The 21,635-nt window shown below is 43.1% G+C and overlaps 1 protein-coding gene across 3 annotated transcripts in view; it reads right to left on the bottom strand.

Moving 5' to 3' along the window:
* Window positions 1-3,757: 3,757 nt before the first annotated feature.
* The window catches only part of NAXD (NAD(P)HX dehydratase), a 49,042-nt gene continuing 31,164 nt past the window's right edge, over window positions 3,758-21,635 (bottom strand). For all 3 annotated transcript variants that reach the window (XM_068268044.1, XM_068268043.1, XM_068268042.1), the window contains 4 exons: window positions 21,506-21,610; window positions 19,202-19,322; window positions 16,739-16,859; window positions 3,758-4,223 (listed from right to left, as the gene is read on the bottom strand). In XM_068268044.1, the coding sequence (XP_068124145.1) occupies window positions 4,073-4,223; window positions 16,739-16,859; window positions 19,202-19,322; window positions 21,506-21,610 (498 nt within the window). In that variant the 3' untranslated portion in view covers window positions 3,758-4,072. The remainder of the gene's footprint in view (window positions 4,224-16,738; window positions 16,860-19,201; window positions 19,323-21,505; window positions 21,611-21,635) is intronic.

Here is a 21,635-nt window from a genome sequence, read left to right as displayed (position 1 = left end):
CATGAGAAGTGGAACGAAAATCATACAGGATTCCAAACATTTAAAAAAAAAACAAAAAAAAAAAACTGCAAAGTGGGATGTGTGTAATTATTCATCCCCGAGTCAATATTTTGTAGAACCACCTTTTGCTGCAATTACAGCTGCCAGTCTTTTAGGGTATGTCTACCAGCTTTGCACAACTAGAGACTAAAATCCTTGCCCATTCTGCTTCTGTCAGATTTGTTCTACCTACTGTAAGTGAGCCATAAATTTTCTCCTATGTTGCTGTCATTTTACTCTGGAAAAAACATACTCCTCATTTGTATATGTTTGCACATATTTAAAATGTTTTGCTATAGTGCCCGTTTAACATTGAGGGGTGGTGGTGGGAGCACTGGGGCCCACCTGCTCTCCCCCTTTGGAGTTTCATGCAGGGTTGGGGGTTCCTGGTGGTGACATAGCCCCAGGCCCCCACCTGTCTTGCAAAGCAGTTTATTCCAGCGCCGAAGCCGAGCGCTGTCACTAGTAGTGCTATGGTATACACCTTCACGCAAGAGTAATATGGGGACCTGGTGATCACCAGACTCCGAATTACACCTCCCTCTGAGTTGCTACAACTCGGAGGGGGAATAGTATTTAGCGCCGCCGGGGATTTGAGCAGCAGCAGTAAGCAGTTATTCAGCTCACCGGTGGCGCCATAATACACACGCCCTGTCATGTGTTTGTAAAAGTATATAGATGGCAGTCAGTATTCATTCATATACACCCAAACACCTTGTCAATCAGGACCACTCATTAGTGCATGACTGAGCTGACCGCGTCATGGCCAATTAGAAAGCCATTGGCGAAAAGTAGTGGTCGAGTCACTGAATGCATGGCCCCTCCTTTGGTAGGATCTCTACACATCTTTGCACAATATTGGCATTCGTTTTATTCCTTGCTTTTCTGGTAGTGTGTTATTTCACCATCACTTTTTTTCCCCCCCTATCCTCCACCCGAAATCTACCATAATACACTGGACACTTTATGGTGTATATTATTGGTATTGCACTTGATAGATATATATCTCCACCTTGCTATTTAATTAATTACCTGTCTAGGTGTTGTATGCCAACAGGTATTGGTTCATTAAATTTGATTTACGCTCAGTCTATCAAGAATTTGCATTTTATATTAGAATCTTGTTATAGTAAACCTCTGACTATAGTAAAATCAGTCCTCAGGTCCCAGCAAATGTCAGTATAAATTATACAAATGTATGACCAGTTCTAACATAGTAAAACTACTTTTCCTGGCCTCTTGGTGTTTACTATAAACAGACACAGAACATTTATATCGCGCTTTTCTCCTGGCTGACTCAAAGCGCCAGAGCTGCAGCCACTAGGACGCACCCTATAGGCAGTAGCAGTGTTAAGGAGTCTTGCCCAAGGTCTCCTACTGAATAGGTGCTGGCTTACTGAACAGGCAGAGCCCTTAACTATTACACTATCCAGCCACCACTGGATGGTATAATGGTTAAAGGGATTTTACTGTAATTGCATTTAGTTACTATGACCCACTGTAATTGTTCTGTTTTAACTACCATGTATTACTGGTAATACTCTAACAAGTGTGGTTATATTTAAACGGAATATGTTGGAGCTTTATAAATCAATAATAATAATGGTTTGGGGTGGTCTTATGGCTTCTCATTCTTGGTATTATTCATTCATTTCTATATTGAAATAGTAGTACACTGCATTTGTATGAATAAAGTTATTGGCTTAGCAGTACAAGACTGTAATGTTCTCCCTTTTTAAAAATATATACTGGGGTGTATGTGCATAGGATATATACAGTATCCCTTAATATAGGGGACTAGCCTTGATTGATCCAGCCATTAATATTAAAGAGACTCCGTAACAAAAATTGCATCCTGTTTTTTATCATCCTACAAGTTCAAAAAGCTATTCTAATGTGTTCTGGCTTACTGCAGCACGTTCTACTATCACCATCCCTGTAATAAATCAATGTATCTTTCCCCTGTCAGACTTGTCAGCCTGTGTCTGGAAGGCTGCCAAGTTCTTCAGTGTTGTGGTTCTGCTATGAACTCCCCCTTCCAGGCCCCTGTATGCACACTGCCTGTATATTATTTAGGATTAGAGCAGCTTCTCTCTTCTCTCTTATCGTTTACAAGCTGAATAAATCGTCCTCTGAGCTGGCTGGGCTTTCACATACTGAAGAATTACAGACAAGGGCAAAGCTGTTTGCAGGAAGAAACAAGCAGCCTGAAACTTCAGTGCATGAGAACAGGGGGAAAGAAACACACAAATGATCTCTTGAGATTCAAAAGGAAGGCTGTATACAGCCTGCTTGTGTATGGATGTATTTTCTATGTGTGGACATACTGTACATCAACCTACTTCCTGTTTTGGTGGCCATTTTGTTTGTTTATAAACAAACTTTTTAAAACTGTTTTTAACCACTTTTAATGCGGCGAGGAGCAGCGAAATTGTGTCAGAGGGTAATAGGAGATGTCCCCTAACGCACTGGTATGTTTACTTTTGTGCGATTTTAACAATACAGATTCTCTTTAAGGTCATTATCAGCGCTTACTTGGTCTTTTGCATTTGATAGGTCATTGCTGTGACATTGAAATACCAAGGTTCTGATTCAATCAATTTTCCTAAAAATTCTCACAGATATTCACTTTACTACTTTTCAGTACTTTTTCACTTGCTAGGTGCTGAAAAATATTTTGTAGATAAGAAGAGTAGCATTACGTTTATATCGAGTTGTTACAACCTAGTCTGAGTACATTCCTTTTTAAAGTTATTCTTGAGGGTGTGAAAAGGTTTGGTAGCAAAACTCAGAGCTGGGCCTAGTTTCCATTAACTTTCTGCCTCAGCTCCTCTAGTGACAATCCACAGTTGTGAGTTATATATTCCCCTGAGAAGCTACTTCAACATGACTTGCATTGAAAGTTGATTTGAGGGACACCAGGTGGAATAGCCTGGTTCATTTTCTTAAGTTATAACTTATGTCACATTTTCACCTTCTAGCATCTCTATGGGCAATCCTGGGTGTATGTAGCATGACATTGTTTGTCCTTCTCCAAAACCAGATGAACATCTAAGAAGTCAGTGAGAGATCTCCGTTAGCATGATTAAACATCTGGCCACTAGCTACAACCGGGCTTGTCTTTTGAGGCTATCCCATCTTAATTCCTTGTGCTACAGCTCATCAAAAAAGCAAACCTTGAGGCTCTTATCAAATTGACATTCAGCTGTTTTGAAAACCAGTCCCACATCACCAACTGTTATCAGTTTTGATTCTGTACTTCAGGACACAACACCACATTCTGCTGCCCTCCCTTTGAGGCTACCAGGAACTTTTATAATTTCCACTTATTGAAACTATTTTTCACCCCAACCCACTTCTTTAGGTAATCTTCAACTGGTAACCTGTTCCATCAGTGAATCACAAATCCTTAGGTGTCTGAGAAGACTGGAGCTTATTCTTCAGCTCCTTTGGTTGCCCAAATGAACTTTAGCCTGTACTAAAAATACAGTTTGGATGCCTCTCAGAACTTGAACAAGAGGCGCTTATGGAAGGATTAAAGATTTTTCATTGTGTGCTGTGCAAGAGCTCAGTTTTAGATTTGCACCTCAATTGACAGTTCATTCAAAGGAATAGCTAAAGCTTATCATTTGTTATTACAGTGCGGATTTAAGTTTAGAGAAGCAGTTGCCCATAACAGAAAATTCAAGTTCAACTAATTGAAAGAAAAGAAAAAACCTCAAGCCAGACTTTTAATTGAAACTGGTGGACAAACAGCTTCATTTTTTTTTTTTACACACATTTTGTTAACCTGAAATATACAGAGGAGGTCACAATGGCAGGAGGTAGATCCAGTCACATTTATTGTGATTGTGTCTGCAATCATTCACTCCTTATCCAACCAATATTAGTTATATAAAAAGAAACATATGTACACTCTTTGCTAAAGCCAGAAAACAATACTTCTTCCTCGCATGTCTTCTATGCTGCTACAGCACAGAAAGAAGTGCCTACATTTTGTGAGGAATAAAATCACAATACACTATCAGTAGTCTCAGGTCTCAAACAGTTTGTTAAAAGCAGTTCCAACTTCAGAGATCATGTCTCCTGTGGTCATTGCACGGCCATACTTCTGGAATGCTTGGTGATTGCATTGTCTTGTTAGAGAACAGGCTCCGAAGGCTGCCACCATGAAAGGGTTATGTCTGAAACAGACAGCAGAACAAATTACAAGCTTATCTTTGCACTTGTGCCAGTTATAAATATTGGGAGATTTATCAAGACAAATAAAAAAAAAAAAAACTGAGATCAACTGAAAAACTTCACAAGAAAATTGCAGGTATATGGAACTGTACTATTGTAGGGCTTAATGAGGTTTAGGAAATAGCTGATTAGACTCTGCAAATTCCTATTTTCTGGCAAACTAAAATTTGAATTTTTTTATAGCAATGCTAACAGTGCAAATATGAATGGTACTCTATATACCTTATCCACTTTTCCATGCAAGTAATTTTATTACTCATGCCCTCCGTGTTTAGAACAGGCACTGAAGTCTAGTGGCTGCAGCTCTGGCACTGTAAGGGTACATACACACATCAGACTAAAATGAAAGATCACAGACCAATCTTACCACCCTTCATGTAGTATGAGAGCCATACTCTACACAGTCTTTTCTATGGAGCTGAACTCCACACCAGGAAAAAAATCTCTGCAGGCTGCTGCACACACAGATGCTGTACAGACACAAAAGATCAGTATCTGCAAAAGATCTGTTCCTGCCAAAAATCCATTCCTGCAAATTGCAATGATAGTCTATGAGATCTGCAGATCATCATACACACATGATTTAACTGACATTCATCTGCAGATCAGATCCACCAGGATGGATTTTCAGATCTGCAGATGAACGTCAGTTAAATCATGTGTGTATGATGATCTGCAGATCTCATAGACTATCATTGCAATTTGCAGGAATGGATTTTTGGCAGGAACAGATCTTTTGCAGATACTGATCTTTTGTGTCTGTACAGCATCTGTGTGTGCAGCAGCCTGCAGAGATTTTTTCCTGATGTGGAGTTCAGCTCCATAGAAAAGACTGAGTAGAGTATGGCTCTTATACTACATGAAGGGTGGTAAGATTGGTCTGTGATCTTTCATTTTCCAAAGACTATGGTCTGATGTCTGTATGTGGCCTAAGTCCCCCAGGAGAAAAGCAAGATGTAAATGTTCTGAATGGCTGACAAAAGATCAGTAATGAAATGCAAATAAATTCTAACTTGGCTGCAAATTGTTTGCACCTTGGAATTGGGCCAATCAAATGCCCTTTTGTGTTGAATCAGCTCACTTCCAAGCTGCATAAAATATGCATACAAGCTGCATTAATTGGTATCTTATTGTTCATCTACAACACTGACCCGCTGTCTATAGTGCAGACTAAATCAATATCTGATGATAAGTAGATCAGGCCTACACTGACTGTATGCTTGTTCCAGGTTAGAGATGGCTCAAACCTCCAATTTTAGGTTCGTGAACTTTGAATGTCAACTTCTGCAAAAGTTCACATGAACCGCAATAAACTTCAATGGGCAGGCACACTTTCAAAAAACTTTAAACACGGTTTCTGGTCACAAAAGTGATGGAAATGTTTCAAGGGGTCTAACACCTGGAGGGAGGCATGGCGGAGTGGGATACACGCAAACAGTCCCAGGGAAAATTACGGATTTCATGCAGCGCAGAGTTTTAAGGGAGAAATCACATTGCATTGCTAAATTGGAGGCATAAAGTGCTTTAACCACTTGAGGACCGTGGGCTTTACCCCCCCCCCCCCCCTTCAAGGACCAGGCACTTTTTTCCATTCAGACCACTGCAGCTTTCACGGTTTATTGCTCGCTCATGCAACCTACCACCTAAATGAATTTTGGCTCCTTTTCTTGTCACTAATAAAGCTTTCTTTTGGTGCTATTTGATTGCTGCTGCGATTTTTACTTATTATATTCATCAAAAAAGACGAATTTTGGCAAAAAAATTATTTTTTTTAAATTTCTGTGGTGACATTTTTTAAATAAAGTAAAATCTCTGTATACATGCAGCGCGAAAAATGTGGACAAACATGTTTTTGATTAAAAAAAAACCCATTCAGTGTATATTTATTTGTTTGGTAAAAGTTATAGCGTTTACAAACTATGGTGCAAAAAGTAAATTTTCCCATTTTCAAGCATCTATGACTTTTCTGACCCCTTGTCATGTTTCATGAGGGGCTAGAATTTCAGGATAGTATAAATACCCCCCAAATTACCCCATTTTGGAAAGAAGACATAACAAAGTATTCACTGAGAGGCATAGTGAGTTCATAGAAGATATTATTTTTTGTCACAAGTAAGCGGAAAATGACACTTTGTGACCAAAAAAAAAAAAAAAAAGTTTCCATTTCTTCTAACTTGCGACCAAAAAAAAAAAAAAATTATCTGCCACGGACTCACCATGCCCCTCTCTGAATTCCTTGAAGTGTCTACTTTCCAAAATGGGGTCATTTGTGGGGTGTTTACTGTCCTCGCATTTTGGGGGGTGCTAATTTGTAAGCACCCCTGTAAAGCCTAAAGGTGCTCATTGGACTTTGGGCCCCTTAGCGCAGTTAGGGTGCAAAAAAGTGCCACACATGTGGTATTGCCGTACTCAGTAGAAGTAGTATAATGTGTTTTGGGGTGTATTTTTACACATACCGATGCTGGGTGGGAGAAATATCTCTGTAAATAACAATTTTCATTTTTTTTTTTTACACACAATTGTCCATTTACAGAGAGATTTCTCCCACTCAGCATGGGTATGTGTAAAAATACACCCCAAACACATTATACTACTTCTCCTGAGTACAGCGATACCACGTGTGGCACTTTTTTGCACCCTAACTGCGCTAAGGGGCCCAAAATCCAATGAGTACCTTTAGGATTTCACAGGTCATTTTGAGAAATGTTGTTTCAAGACTACTCTGCACGGTTTAAGGCCCCTAAAATCCCAGGACAGTATAGGAACCCCACAAATGACCCTATTTTAGAAAGAAGACACCCCAAGGTATTCCGTTAGTATGGTGAGTTCATAGAAGATTTTTATTTTTTGTCACAAGTTAGCGGAAAATGACACTTTGTGAAAAAAACCAATAAAAATCAATTTCCGTTAATTTGTGACAAAAAATAAAATCTTCTATGAACTCACCGTACTACTAACAGAATACCTTGGGGTGTCTTCTTTCTAAAATGGAGTCATTTGTGGGGTTCCTATACTGTCCTGGCATTTTAGGGGCCCTAAACTGTGAGGAGTAGTCTTAAAACAAAATTTCTCAAAATGACCTGTGAAATCCTAAAGGTACTCATTGGATTTTGGGCCCCTTAGCGCAGTTAGGGTGCAAAAAAGTGCCACACATGTGGTATCGCCGTACTCGGGAGAAGTAGTAAAATGTGTTTTGGGGTGTATTTTTACACATACCCATGCTGGGTGGGAGAAATAACTCTGTAAATGGACAATTGTGTGTAAAAAAAAAATCAAAAGATTGTCATTTACAGAGGTATTTCTCCCACCCAGCATGGGTATGTGTAAAAATACACCCCAAAACACATTATACTACTTCTCCCGAGTACGGCGATACCACGTGTGGCACTTTTTTGCACCCCAACTGCGCTAAGGGGCCCAAAGTCCAATGCGTACCTTTAGGATTTCACAGGTCATTTTTGTTTCAAGACTACTCACGGTTTAGGGCCCCTAAAATGCCAGGGCAGTATAGGAACCCCACTAATTACCTCATTTTAGAAAGAAAACACCCCAAGGTATTCCGTTAGGAGTATGGTGAGTTCATAGATTTTATTTTTTTGTCACAAGTTAGCGGAAATTGATTTTAATTGTTTTTTTTCACAGTGTCATTTTCCGCTAACTTGTGACAAAAAATAAAATCTTCTATGAACTCACCATACTCCTAACGGAATACCTTGGGGTGTCTTCTTTCTAGAATGGGGTCATTTGTGGGGTTCCTTTACTGCCCTGGCATTTTAGGGGCCCTAAACCGTGAAGAGTAGTCTTGAAACAAAAATGACCTGTGAAATCCTAAAGGTACTCATTGGACTTTAGGCCCCTTAGCGCAGTTGGGGTGTAAAAAAGTGCCACACGTGGTACCGCCGTACTCAGGAGAAGTAGTATAATGTGTTTTGGGGTGTATTTTTACACATACACATGCTGGGTGGGAGAAATCTCTCTGTAAATGACGATTGTTTGATTTTTTTTTTTTTACACACAATTGTCCATTTACAGAGAGATTTCTCCCACCCAGCATGGGTATGTGTAAAAATACACCAACAAAACACATTATACTACCTTTCCTGAGTACGGCGGTACCACATGTGACACTTTTTTGCAGCCTAGGTGCGCTAAGGGGCCCAACGTCCTATTCACAGGTCATTTTCAGGCATTTGTTTTCTAGACTACGCCTCACGGTTTAGGGCCCCTAAAATGCCAGGGCAGTGTAGGAACCCCACAAGTGACCCCATTTTAGAAAGAAGACACCCTAAGGTATTCTGTTAGGTGTATGGCGAGTTCATAGAAGATTTTATTTTTGTCACAAGTTAGTGAAAAATGACACTTTGTGAAAAAAAAAAACCCAATAAAAAAATCAATTTCCGCTAACTTGACAAAAAATAAATTCTATGAACTCGTCATACACCTAACAGAATACCTTGGGGTTTCTTTTTTTCTAAAATGGGGTCACTCGTGGGGTTCCTATACCGCCCTGGCATTTTACGGGCCTAAAACCGTGAGTAGTCTGGAAACCAAATGTCTCTAAATGACTGTTCAGGGGTATAAGCATCTGCAAATTTTGATGAGAGGTGGTCTATGAGGGGGTGAATTTTGTGGAACCGGTCATAAGCAGGGTGGCCTTTTAGATGACAGGTTGTATTGGGCATGATCTGATGGATAGGAGTGTTAGGGGGGGGGGGGGGGGGGGGTGACAGGAGGTGATTGATGGGTGTCTCAGGGGGTGGTTAGAGGGGAAAATAGATGCAATCAATGCACTGGGGAGGTGATCGGAAGGGGGTCTGAGGGGGATCTGAGGGTTTGGCCGAGTGATCAGGAGCCCACACGGGGCAAATTAGGGCCTGATCTGATGGGTAGGTGTGCTAGGGGGTGACAGGAGGTGATTGATGGGTGTCTCACGGTGTGATTAGAGAGGGGAATAGATGCAAGCAATGCACTGGCGAGGTGATCAGGGCTGGGGTCTGAGGGCGTGGGCGGTGATTGAGTGCCCTAGGGGTCTAACCTGATAGGTAGCAGTGACAGGGGGTGATTGATGGGTAATTAGTGGGTGTTTAGGGTAGAGAACAGATGTAAACACTGCACTTGGGAGGTGATCTGACGTCGGATCTGCGGGCGATCTATTGGTGTGGGTGGGTGATCAGATTGCCCACAAGGGGCAGGTTAGGGGCTGATTGATGGGTGGCAGTGACAGGGGGTGATTGACAGGTGATCAGTGGGTTATTACAGGGAAGAACAGATGTAAATATTGCACTGGCGAATTGATAAGGGGGGGGGCTGAGGGCAATCTGAGCGTGTAGGCGGGTGATTGGGTGCCCGCAAGGAGCAGATTAGGGTCTGATCTGATGGGTAACAGTGACAGGTGGTGATAGATGGGTAATTAGTGGGTGTTTAGGGTAGAGAACAGATGTAAACACTGCACTTGGGAGGTGATCGGCCGTCGAATCTGCGGGCGATCTATTGGTGTGGGTGGGTGATCAGATTGCCAGCAAGGGGCAGGTTAGGGGCTGATTGATGGGTGGCAGTGACAGCGGGTGATTGACAGGTGATCAGGGGGGGATAGATGCATACAGTACACTTGGGGGGGAGTCTGGGGAGAATCTGAGGGGTGATCAGGAGGGAGCAGGGGGGGAGGGGAATAAAAAAAATAGCGTTGACAGATAGTGACGGAGTGATTGATGGGTGATTAGGGGGGTGATTGGGTGCAAACAGTGGTCTGGGGGGTGGGCAGGGGGGCGTCCTGAGGGGTGCTGTGGGCGATTAGGGGGCAGGGGGGGGGGAATCAGTGTGCTTGGGTGCAGACTAGGGTGGCTGCAGCCTGCCCTGGTGGTCCCTCGGACACTGGGACCACCAGGGCAGGAGGCAGCCTGTATAATACACTTTGTATACATTACAAAGTGTATTATACACTTTGTATGCGGCGATCCGGGTGCTAGTAACCCGCCGGCGCTTCCGAACAGCCGGCGGTTTACAGCGCGAGGGGGGGCGGAGCCAGTCGCCGGCAGCCGATCGCGTCACGGATGACGCGATCGCGCCGCCCATGCCCCTAAAAGGACCGCCACCTTTGGGCATGAACTGGTCCTTGCGGGCTCCACTTTCCAGCCGCCTCTGTGCGTTAGGCGGTCGGGAAGTGGTTAAAACATCTTGCGTGTGTATACATCAATCAGGTAGTGTAATTAGAGTACTGCTTCACACTGACACACCAAACTCACTGTGTAACGCACTGCAAACATCTGTTTGTGTAATGATGGCCATGCTGGGACTGGTGCGCACCATGGTGAGAGTGCAGGCAATGGCAGTTTTCAAGCCCATATGGTCGGGCTGAGGTAGCTCAATGACAGAACAGTGACTGAGTGTCCAGCTGATCGAATTTGGTCTGTCCACAATGACCTTATTATCTTGGGTGTGCCCCACCCAACACACTCAAATAGCCAGTCATTGCTTCATTGTGATACGCAAGCCCCTTCACCGCGGCAAGGTAACGATCACAAAGGGGAATTGACACATGTACATGCCTTTTGTTTTGATGTTGCAGCCAGAAAAATTAGGCAGCCATGTGCATGCACCAGAGAATTGTTTTTTTAGTGGCCGCTGCTAGCAGGAATCCACCTGGAGTCCTGGACCCTGTTGGAGGTGATGGAATAGGCAGTCAAGCGGCCTGCAGACAGAGATGCTGTGTGGCGACCGACTTAGTCTTCGGGCAGGCTTGACCGTGCTTTGCAGACCACGTGGTCAGATGGACCTTTGACCCAACGCTGTGTGCCAGAGCTGTCACCACTTGCCTTTGAACATCCCGGTACAGTTTGAGTATCTCCTTTTTTGAGAAATAATTGCGGCCCGATATCTTCCACTGCGGTGTGTGGTTTTGCTTATTGTGTGCTGCTTTTCCTCAGGTGGTCAGCCCATTGCAGTTTGTGCTTTTTCATCATGTGCCTTTGTAAGGCGGTTGTCCCTACACGGGTCTTGGTCTTCCCATGGCTCAATTTTCAGTGGCAGAGAGTACAGATAGCATCCCTCTCATCTGAAGCAGACACACACAAATTTCCACACCGCTGAGCCCTGGGATGATGGCACTTTGGTAGTGGCTACCGAATGAGTGTTAAGTGGGGTGCCAGAATCAGAGCAGGAGGAGGAAGATATGTCACAGTTCCGTGCAGAAGCTGAGGTGTTCTATGTTAAATAGTCAACTACGTCCTGACAATCTTGGGAATTGATAGCACGTGCCTTCTGAACACTGTACTTTGGTCCAGGGCCGCACAAAATCATGACCCACACTCCCAGTTGTCCCACCCGCTGGAGAACACCGTGAGTAGAAGAGAAATCACCAAGAGAAAAGTGTAAAGAATAGCTACTTAACATTACCCTTAGAATAGTATGGCTAGAATTTGAATTTCTCAGAACAAACATTATACAGCGTTATCCATCTGTTTTGTTCGTTGGTAACAGTCATTGGGGCCTCAGGGAGATGTGAGTACTCTATCTATAAGAGCTTATTAAATCTGGTGAGCCAACTTGATATAGTAGGGCTAATGTGGGTACCCCAGTTTTCAATAATTAGTTTCTTACCAATCAAGGTTGAAAACATTAAGAGGTCCATAGATAATTCGGTAGTGGTTTGCAGGCCCTGACCAAAGATTGCCTCTATTTTATTGATACGGAGGTCTAGGTCTGTGTTTACTCTTAAAAAAAACCTCAACCTTTTTCCAAAATTTCTGGATTGAGGGACAGGACCACCAAATGTGGGAATAATGTAAAACTGGACGAGAACATCTCCAGCAAATAGATGGAACGGAACTGTACAATTTATTAATGGCATCCGGAGTAAAATACCAGCGCATAATTACTTTATATTGCATTAATTGAAGTACTGTATTTTTAGGCATCCAAACATTCTCTATAAAGCTCGACCAGCTTTTATCATCCAGATTAATTTGCAGTTCACTTTCCCACCTCTCCCTAATTCTGTCCCGTGAAGTGCTGCAGCGACCCATACACAATTGACAAGCTCCCTGGGGGTTTAGTCCTAGCCAGAAACTATTTTTCAAAATTGGACAGTTCCGTCCTAATAGGGCCTAGAGACCGGATTTCTTTGAGTATATAGCTTGATATTTGGTAATTTTTTTTAACCCTAAACTGCCCCCTGCTCCCTCCTGATCACCCCCCCCCCTCAGATTCTCCCCAGACCCCCCCCTCCCCCCCCGTGTACTGTATGCCTCTATCCCCCCTGTAATACCCCACTGATCACCTGTCAATCACCCCCTGTCACTGCCACCCATCAATCAGCCCCTAACCTGCCCCATGCAGGCAATCTGATCACCCACCCACACCATCAGATCGCCCGCAGACTTAACATCAGATCACCTCCCAAGTGCATTGTTTACATCTGTTCTCTCCTCTAAAACACCCACTAATTACCCATCAATCACCCCCTGTCACTGCTACCCATCAGATTAGACCCCTATCTGCCCCTAGGGCACCCAATCACCCACCCACACCCTCAGAACGACCTCAGACACCCCCCCCCGACCTCCCCCCCTGTGTACTGTATACATCTATTATCCCCTGTAATCACCTGTCAATCACCCATCATTCACCACCTGTCACTGCCACTTATCAGATCAGACCCTAACCTGACTAACGGGCATCTGATCACCCCCCCCCCCCCCACACACACACACCATCAGGTTGCCCCAGACCTACCCTCAGATCACCTCCAAAGTGCATTGTTTACATCTGTTCCGCCATCTAATCACTCACTGATCACCCATCAATCTGCCCCTGTCACTGCTACCCATCAGATTAGACCCCTATCTGCCCCTAGGACGCCCAATCACCCGCCCACACCCTCAGACCCCAGCCCTGATCACCTCGCCAGTGCATTGCTTGCATCTATTTCCCCCCTCTAATCACACCTTGAAACACCCATCAATCACCTCCTGTCACCCCCTAGCACACCTACCCATCAGATCAGGCCCCAAGTTGCCCCGTGTGGGCTCCTGATCACTCGGCCAAACCCTCAGATCCCCCTCAGACCCCCTTCCGATCACCTCCCCAGTGCATTGATTACATCTATTTTCCCCTCCAACCACCCCCTGAGACACCCATCAATCACCTCCTGTCACCCCCTAGCACTTCTATCCATCAGATCAGGCCCAATACAACCTGTCATCTAAGAGGCCACCCTGCTTATGACCGGTTCCACAAAATTCACCCCCTCATAAACCACCTGTCATCAAAATTTGCAGATGCTTATACCCCTGAACAGTCATTTAGAGACATTTGGTTTCCAGACTACACATGGTTTTGGGCCTGTAAAAATGCCAGGGCAGTATAGGAACCCCACAAGTGACCCCATTTTAGAAAAAAAGACACCCCAAGGGATTCTGTTAGGTGTATGAATAGTTCATAGAAGATTTTATTTTTTGTCAAAAGTTAGCAGCAATTGATTTTTATTGTTTTTCACAAAAAGTGTCATTTTCCACTAACTTGTGACAAAAAAATAAAATCTTCTATGAACTCACCATACACCTAATGGAATACCTTGGGGTGTCTTTCTAAAATGGGGTCACTATACTGCCCTGACATTTTAGGGGCCCTAAACTGTGAGGAGTAGTCTAGAAAACAAATGCCTCAAAATGACCTGTGAATAGGACGTTGGGCCCCTTAGCGCACCTAGGATGCAAAAAAGTGTCACACGTGGTATCGCCGTACTCAGGAGAAGTAGTATAATGTGTTTTGGGGTGTATTTTTACACATACCCATGCTGGGTGGGAGAAATATCTCTGTAAATGGACAATTGTGTGTAAAAAAAAAAAAAAAGTGTCATTTACAGTGATATTTCTCCCACCCAGCATGGATATATGTAAAAAATACACCCTAAAACACATTATACTACTTCTCCTGAGTACGGAAATACCTCATGTGTGGCACTTTTTTGCAGCCTAACTGCACTAAGGGGCCCAAAGTCCAATGAGTACCTTTAGGAATTCACAGGTCATTTTGGGACATTTGGTTTCAAGACTACTCCTCACGGTTTAGGGCCCCTAAAATGCCAGGGCAGTATAGGAACCCCACAAATGACCCCATTTTAGAAAGAAGACACCCAAAGGTATTCCGTTAGGAGTACGGTGAGTTCATAGAAGATTTTATTTTTTGTCACATGCACCCCAAACACATACTACTTCTCCTGAGTACGGCAATACCACATGTGTGGCACTTTTTTGCAGCCTAACTGCGCTAAGGTGCCCAAAGTCCAATGAGCATCTTTAGGCTTTACAGGGGTGCTTACAATTAGGCACCCCCCAAAATGTCAGGACAGTGAACACACCCCACAAATGACCCCATTTAGACACTTCAAGGTATTCAGAGAGGAGCATAGTGAGTCCGTGGCAGATTTCATTTTTTTTTTTTTTTTGCCGCAAGTTAGAAGAAATGGAAACTTTCTTTTTTGTTGTTTTTTGTCAAGTGTCATTTTCCGCTAACTTGTGACAAAAAATAAAATCTATGAACTCACCATGCCTCTCAGTGAATACATTGGGATGTCTTCTTTCCAAAATGGGGTCATTTGGGGGTTTATTTATACTATCCTGGAATTTTAGCACCTCATGAAACATGACAGGTGGTCAGAAAAGTCAGAGATGCTTCAAAATGGGAAAATTCACTTTTGGCACCATAGTTTGTAAACGCTATGACTTTTACCCAAACCAATAAATATACACTGAATGGATTTTTTTGTAATCAAAGACATGTGGCACAATAAATTTGGACAAAAATGTATACAGAAATTTTACTTTATTTGAAAAATGTCAGCATAGAAAGTAAAAAAAAATAAATCATTTTTTTGACAAAATTCATGTCTTTTTTGATGAATATAATAAAAACTAAAACTCGCTGCAGCAATCAAATAGCACCAAAAGAAAGCTGTATTAGTGACAAGAAAAGGAGGTAAAATTCATTTAGATAGTAGGTTGTATGACCGAGCAATAAACCGCGAAAGCTGCAGTGGTCTGAATGGAGAAAAAGGCTCTGGTCCTTAAAGAGAACCTGTACTGAGTAAAAATATTTAAAATAAACACATGAGGTAACTTCAAATGAACATTACATAGTTACCTTGCCATCAGTTCCTCTCAGAAGCTCACCATTTTCTTCTGACAATAATCCATTCCAGTTCTGACAATATTTTGTCAGATCTGAAATATGTCAGTTGCTGTCAGTAAAATATCAGTTGCTGTCAGTTATAGCTGAGAGGAAAACTGATGTACCAGGTAATGTCCATGTTTTCCTATGGCTCAAGTGGGCGATGTTACAGTTTAACTGTGTGCTGACCAGAAAGCTGTTATGGGTAATGGCCATTTTCAAAATGGAGGATGAAAAATTCCCTTGATCACAGTGAACAAACAGGACGCGGTACAGGAGAAAGACACTGAGGAGTAGACTACATGGAAGGTAAGTATGACTTGTGTATGCTTATTTTGACTTTTAATTTTCAGTTCAGGTTTTCTTTAAGGGGCGAAAATACTGTGGTCCTCAAGTGGATAAACTGCAACTCACATTTACGGATGCAAAATATCACACACAGGGAGGGACTTATTAGTTGGGAGGGAAATATATAGCAGCACCATGCAAGTGGACCCACATGGAACAATGCCATCTGCAGATCCTATGGGACAAATGGATGGGGCATCCCCAGATGATACATAGTGATTATGGTAAGCTTACCTATGACTTTTTTTTTTTTAATAAGCTTTTAAAATGCACATGCAATAAATGTTTTTTTGATTATCTATACCTGGGGCTTAATGTTCTTTGCCAGTTTCTTTAGCCTCTCTTCTGTTATGCTGCGGTCGCCTCTCTTTAAAAGCTGTGACTAGGCTGAATCATAGCTATGGTGCATGCTCTGTCCAATGCACACACACCTCCTTGATTGTGCTCTCAATGGCCACGGCTGCCATGCACCCCTGCTCAGAACCATCAAGAAGAACCAGTAGCGGCTACCTCAGCCCAGTTCCAGCAGCACAACAGGGGGGTGGGCAAAGAAAGTGAGGGGCCGCAAAGCTTGCTAACGGTTAAATGCAGCCCCAGGTATGGCTAAATTAAATTGTTTTTTTTTTTCAGTTCAGGTGTCCTTTAAGCATTCCCGTTTCTTGTATCAATGTTTCTAATTAACACCACTATAACTTGAGTGAAATTTTCCAAACAAATTAGATTTGCAAGGGATAACACTGATACCCCAACCTAAGCTCTAGTAATATCGAATTTGATATTACTACTATTAAAATAAGGATCTCTTGAGATATGGATTGTGTACAGTTTATTTCTATATATATATATATATATATATATATATATATATATATATATATATATATATATATATATATATATATATATATATATATATATATATATATATATAAAAAAACCTTACCCATTCATCTTTTCAGGTCCTGCAATAAATGACCAATGCACCAGGACTCCTAGGGAGCCAGCCAAAAGATCTCCTTGTCCCCCACATCGCCGGTTACTCCCTTCATGGCTGCATACAAACACTATAATGACAGAAAATGTATTAAGTCAATAAGCCTGCATCGTTGAACCCATAAACCCTCACATTATCTCCCATCATCCTCTTTCATACCTACCCAAACTTCTCTTTCTCAAGTAAACCTGTGTAATAGTTGACACAGTGTCTGCCAAATTAAGACCATATGCTATGCAGCAGTGCTCACTCTATTGCAGTGGAATCTCTTAGCACTTTGTGCTCTCCTTCTGGACCTTCTAATACAGAAGTGTAGTCATGCTACCACTGAACCATCAACTCTGCATTAAAGTAGAGGGTGGTTTGCAATTGTATGGATGGACAGAAGGGGTGTACGTATTATGGCGCCGCCGGTGAGCAGCTGCTCAAATCCCCAGCTGCACTAAATACTAATCTCCCTCCAAGTTGTACCAACTCGGAGGTGTAATCCAGGGTCTGGCGATCGCCAGGTGCCCGAATTACTCTTTTGTGCGGTGCGCAGCATAGCAATGGTGCCCAGCGCCGAAACAACCTGTAAACCTGGGAAACGCCCCACCTGACTGACACAAAACCACCCTTCTAAGGCAGATGCACACATGATAATTCTTATCACCAAGATCCGGGACTCGATCCCTTGGGCCACAGTTTAACATAAGAGTTCTGTACAGTTACTATTGGGGGTTTGGGGAGAGAGGAGGGACAATGAGGTGGGAGTGCCTTCAAGCAGGAATAATATACTCGAAGCTATGACTTCTGCAGTTTCTGCAGTCAGACTCCAGTATCATGAAGTATGGAGAGCAAAGGGACCCAACAACAGCTTTCTATAGGTTCAATTTTTTCCAGATAAGCCCTAAAGTGAGAATGGTGAGGCTGCAAATTGGAAATGTATTGGTTCTGTGTGGGACAGAGTACTAGGATTGGTAGCTTCCAATTCTGAATAAGCAAGACAGAGTAAAAGGGCTGCTAATGTGCTACAGCAGCACACTGTATAATAATATGCAGTGTACATTAAATACCATACATTTCATGTCCAATCTTTTGTACACAAAGCAGGGTACTAACTTCCAGACACCTTATGCTGAATATGAAAATTAACAATACTGAAGCAGCGCCAATACTTTCAGTACAGATTGTAGCATGTAGGCAGTCAGGCAAACTGAATATGTTTATATTACCACTAATCACATCCCACCCTGATCACACCTCCAAGTCAGCCACTGCTTCACTGCAAATAATGGCCGCATTAAAGAAAACCTGTAAGAAGGAAAATAAATGGGGGGTACTTACCTCAGGAGGGGGAAGCCTTTGGACCCTGATGAGGCTTCTCCCATCCTCCTACATCACCCCAATCCAGCACTGGGATCCCTAGACACAAAGAATATTAAAAACCCTGGTTGCCGCTGTGCATGGCAGTGAGTGGCTTTCCGCTCAGACTGACGGAAATAGCCACTAGTGCCCTGACAAAGGTATTTTCAGGGGCCCCAGCAGTGGATCCCCTCTACTGCAGAGGACAGGGGAAGCATCTTTAGGATCCAGGGGCTTCCCCCTCCTGAGGGAAGTATGCCCAAGGGGCACTTTTTTTCCCTTGGAAATGTACAACAGACATCTAAAATCTTACATTCATGCAGTGAGTACCTAGAAAGATAAAATAGGTATATCCAAACTCCTGATTACTTGCCAAGTCCTATACACACTTTCAATTATAGTCACCCTTAAAGTGTACCAGAGCCAAGTTAATAGGAAGAATCAATACTTACCCGGGGCTTCCTTCAGCCCCATAAGCACTGCGAGTCCCTCTCTCTCTCTCTTTTAGCTGCGCTCAGCCCTGGTAACAGGGTCAGTCACATTAGCTGTGGCCTTCTGCGCATGCGCAGGAGGCAACGACTGATGCAATTGAGCCTGTTACCGGGGCTGATCGCAGCTGAACAGTAGACTGTGGGAGGATGGTGAGGGACACGTGCTTATGGGGCTGGAGGAAGTCCCGGGTAAGTATCAATTCTCCCTATCTTCCCATAAACTCAGCTCTGGTTTACTTTAACGATCAATACTCGATTGTTATTTTATTGTAGGGAAAAAAAACTCTGTACAGACAAAATGCCATCAATTGTAAATGGGGTGGTGCACCAGCAAGTAGCTTCCAGCAGCCAAGTAAATACAAAGACAATAAATAGGCTTGTTTGTCGCTCAGCGTTCAGGTATGATGGATCACTTACTGATGTATGTGCAACTATGCATATGGTATAGTCTCAGCCTAGACGGTGGCAAATGACCACCTCCGACAAAGATTATGTAGATTGAGCGTGAGGACTTGAAGTGTAGATTTATTTTTGTGCACGTGTGATGCTTGATGGTTTGACTTATGTAAATACAAACCTTTATCTCCATCTGAGATCAGATCTGACTCTCCTTTCTGCACAATAGTTATATTTCCCATTGCTTGACTCAGCCTCAGCACACTTCCATGCTTGTCAGTGGTGTCCACAGGCTCAGTTAGCTAGAGAGGAAAAACAAATTCTATAATTAGGCTACCAAATAATGATAGTTCCAAAGGTCATCCCCACCAGACACCACATTGCTCCACTGACCAAACCAAGACAGGAGATTAAGAATATTCCTGCCCATTCTCTTTGTCTTTCTGACAAAATACTAGTCAAACAATACTCAAACTATGGAGAGCATAAAAAAAAGGACTGTCATGGAATGTTCGTGGAAACCACATTGCCAGTATGGCCAACTTTGAACTTCCACAATTTGCTGCAGGAAACAAACTTTCCACAAAACCATCAGGGATGAATACCAACTTGCAAGAACATCTAACCCCAGAAGTATCATAGCCTGACGCAAAAGTACTGATGGTGAACTATGTGCCACCCTGCCAATGTGTTCAACTAAAAAGCAATGCTTATTCTTGCCAAGATAATGCATTCCAGTACCATAATAGGCTTGAAATGACCTAGTGATTTAATTTGTATAGATACTTTCCCAACCCTCCAGTAGACAGAACGCAGCAGACTGTCAGATATGCATTGTTCCTATTTCTGTATCAGTCTCTATGAGCCTCTTGTGCAAGTTTAAGCAACTAAAAGGATACCAGATGAGAATAAAAGAAGAGAAACGAGGGAGCAGGCATATATACACTATCACCTGTTTTGATGCCCACCGCTCCCCCCATACTCCTTTATAGCCCCCATTATACCTGAAAGCACCCCAGATCCTCTTCCAAGTCACTGGAGTCGGGCTTACTGCGCAGGAGGCCAGGCTGCGCGAATCCCACAGCGTGTGCCGTGACCACATTGCGCATGATTTCACTATGTCAAACGCATGCGCAGTGCGCTGTAGGGCGCGTGCAGCCTGGCCTGCGCAGTAAGCCCGACTCCAGTGACTTGAAAGAGGATCCGGTGTCCTTTCGTGGAATGATGGGGGGGCTAGAGAGGAGAACGGAGGGAGCAAGCATATACTATCACCACTTCCCCTGTTCTCCTCTCCAGCCCCCCCCCCCCCCATCATTTCTGAAAGCCTCCCCCCTCCACGATACTCCTCCGCAGCCAAGCAAAGTCTATAAATGTAAGTCAGTAGCAAGAAGTCAGTTGAGCAAAATAGCTCAGAGGATGGACTTCCCTCCTCAGACTCTCAAAGCAAAGTTATTCTATCAGACTAATCAAAAGGACAGGGGCCAGACCACAATCAAGACCGGGGTCGCAAAGAAATCCCCAGAAGTCTTCTAGCAAGTTGCACCCATGTAGCTGAGACTGACTTTTGCAAACCTTAGTGAGATGAGTAGAGGGTCTCAAAGGACCCCTCTGCACATTGCTTGAGGCAAGCATGATAGCTCTAATTTCAGAGCAATTTGGATAGCCCTATACATCTTCTCCCCTCATTACCAGGCACCCCACCAGGCCAGGAGGTTTGTGAAGATCTTCTATGTCCACAGTGAGTGTTGTACTTTGCAAGGTTGTGTCGCTGCTTGCAAGGTATCCCTCACACATTGAAAGCCATAGGACTTGGTGAAAAGAAGTGTGGGGAGTCCCCACGCTTGCTCATCTACAAACTACTGCACTAATGTTGTCCTATGGGTAGCAAGCAGATAACGTTACTTGTAGTGGACCTGAACTCTTACACAGGACACAAGGAAAACAACAGAAATGCACCTTGTATGCATTTTAAGAGTTTAGCCTGTGTAATTCCCCCTCATTTTTTGTCTAATCACTAGTTGTAATTTGATCTCCCCTGTATCACATGACTCTTCCACATGCCTATGGCAGATAAGCAGATAAGCCAATTTGAAAGTACAGTCTGTAAACAATATGCCTGCTTCCATGAATCAGGAAGTAGAAACTGTGCAGATTTATTTTAGGATTTGTATCAGCTGTAACAAAGACCTGTTTTTTTTGTTTAAAGGTTATTATGCTGTTGTGTATAGTTTAGCTCAGGGCCACTTTAACACTTTGGCAAGCTAGATCACCATAACCTGCCCCCCTCTTAGCGTGATGGAAAGCACTAGGCTCCATGAAAAAGCAAACCAGCAGTCTTACAGGCAAACTAATAGAGGATCGTTACAATTCCTCTCAAGAACCTCATGGTGTACATTACTTTTTACATAATTTTTATGTAGTCCAATAGGTTGCTTTCTTCAATAAGGGCATGCTATAAAAACAAAATGAACTCTGGTTTATTTACCATTGCTTCATACAGCCGGGTGAACTCCATGAAGTTTGGGGTGAGAATGGCTCTCTGGTAACCTTGAATAATAGAAGGTTGCTGGGCAATAAGCCAAAGTCCATCCTGAAGAGAAAGAATCAAAAAGTAA

The sequence above is a fragment of the Hyperolius riggenbachi genome, chromosome 2 (assembly GCF_040937935.1).
Source record: "Hyperolius riggenbachi isolate aHypRig1 chromosome 2, aHypRig1.pri, whole genome shotgun sequence".
In the NCBI taxonomy this organism is placed as follows: Eukaryota; Metazoa; Chordata; class Amphibia; order Anura; family Hyperoliidae; genus Hyperolius; species Hyperolius riggenbachi.
Note: the sequence above shows the minus strand (reverse complement) of the source record. Positions and strands in the feature narration are given on the sequence as shown.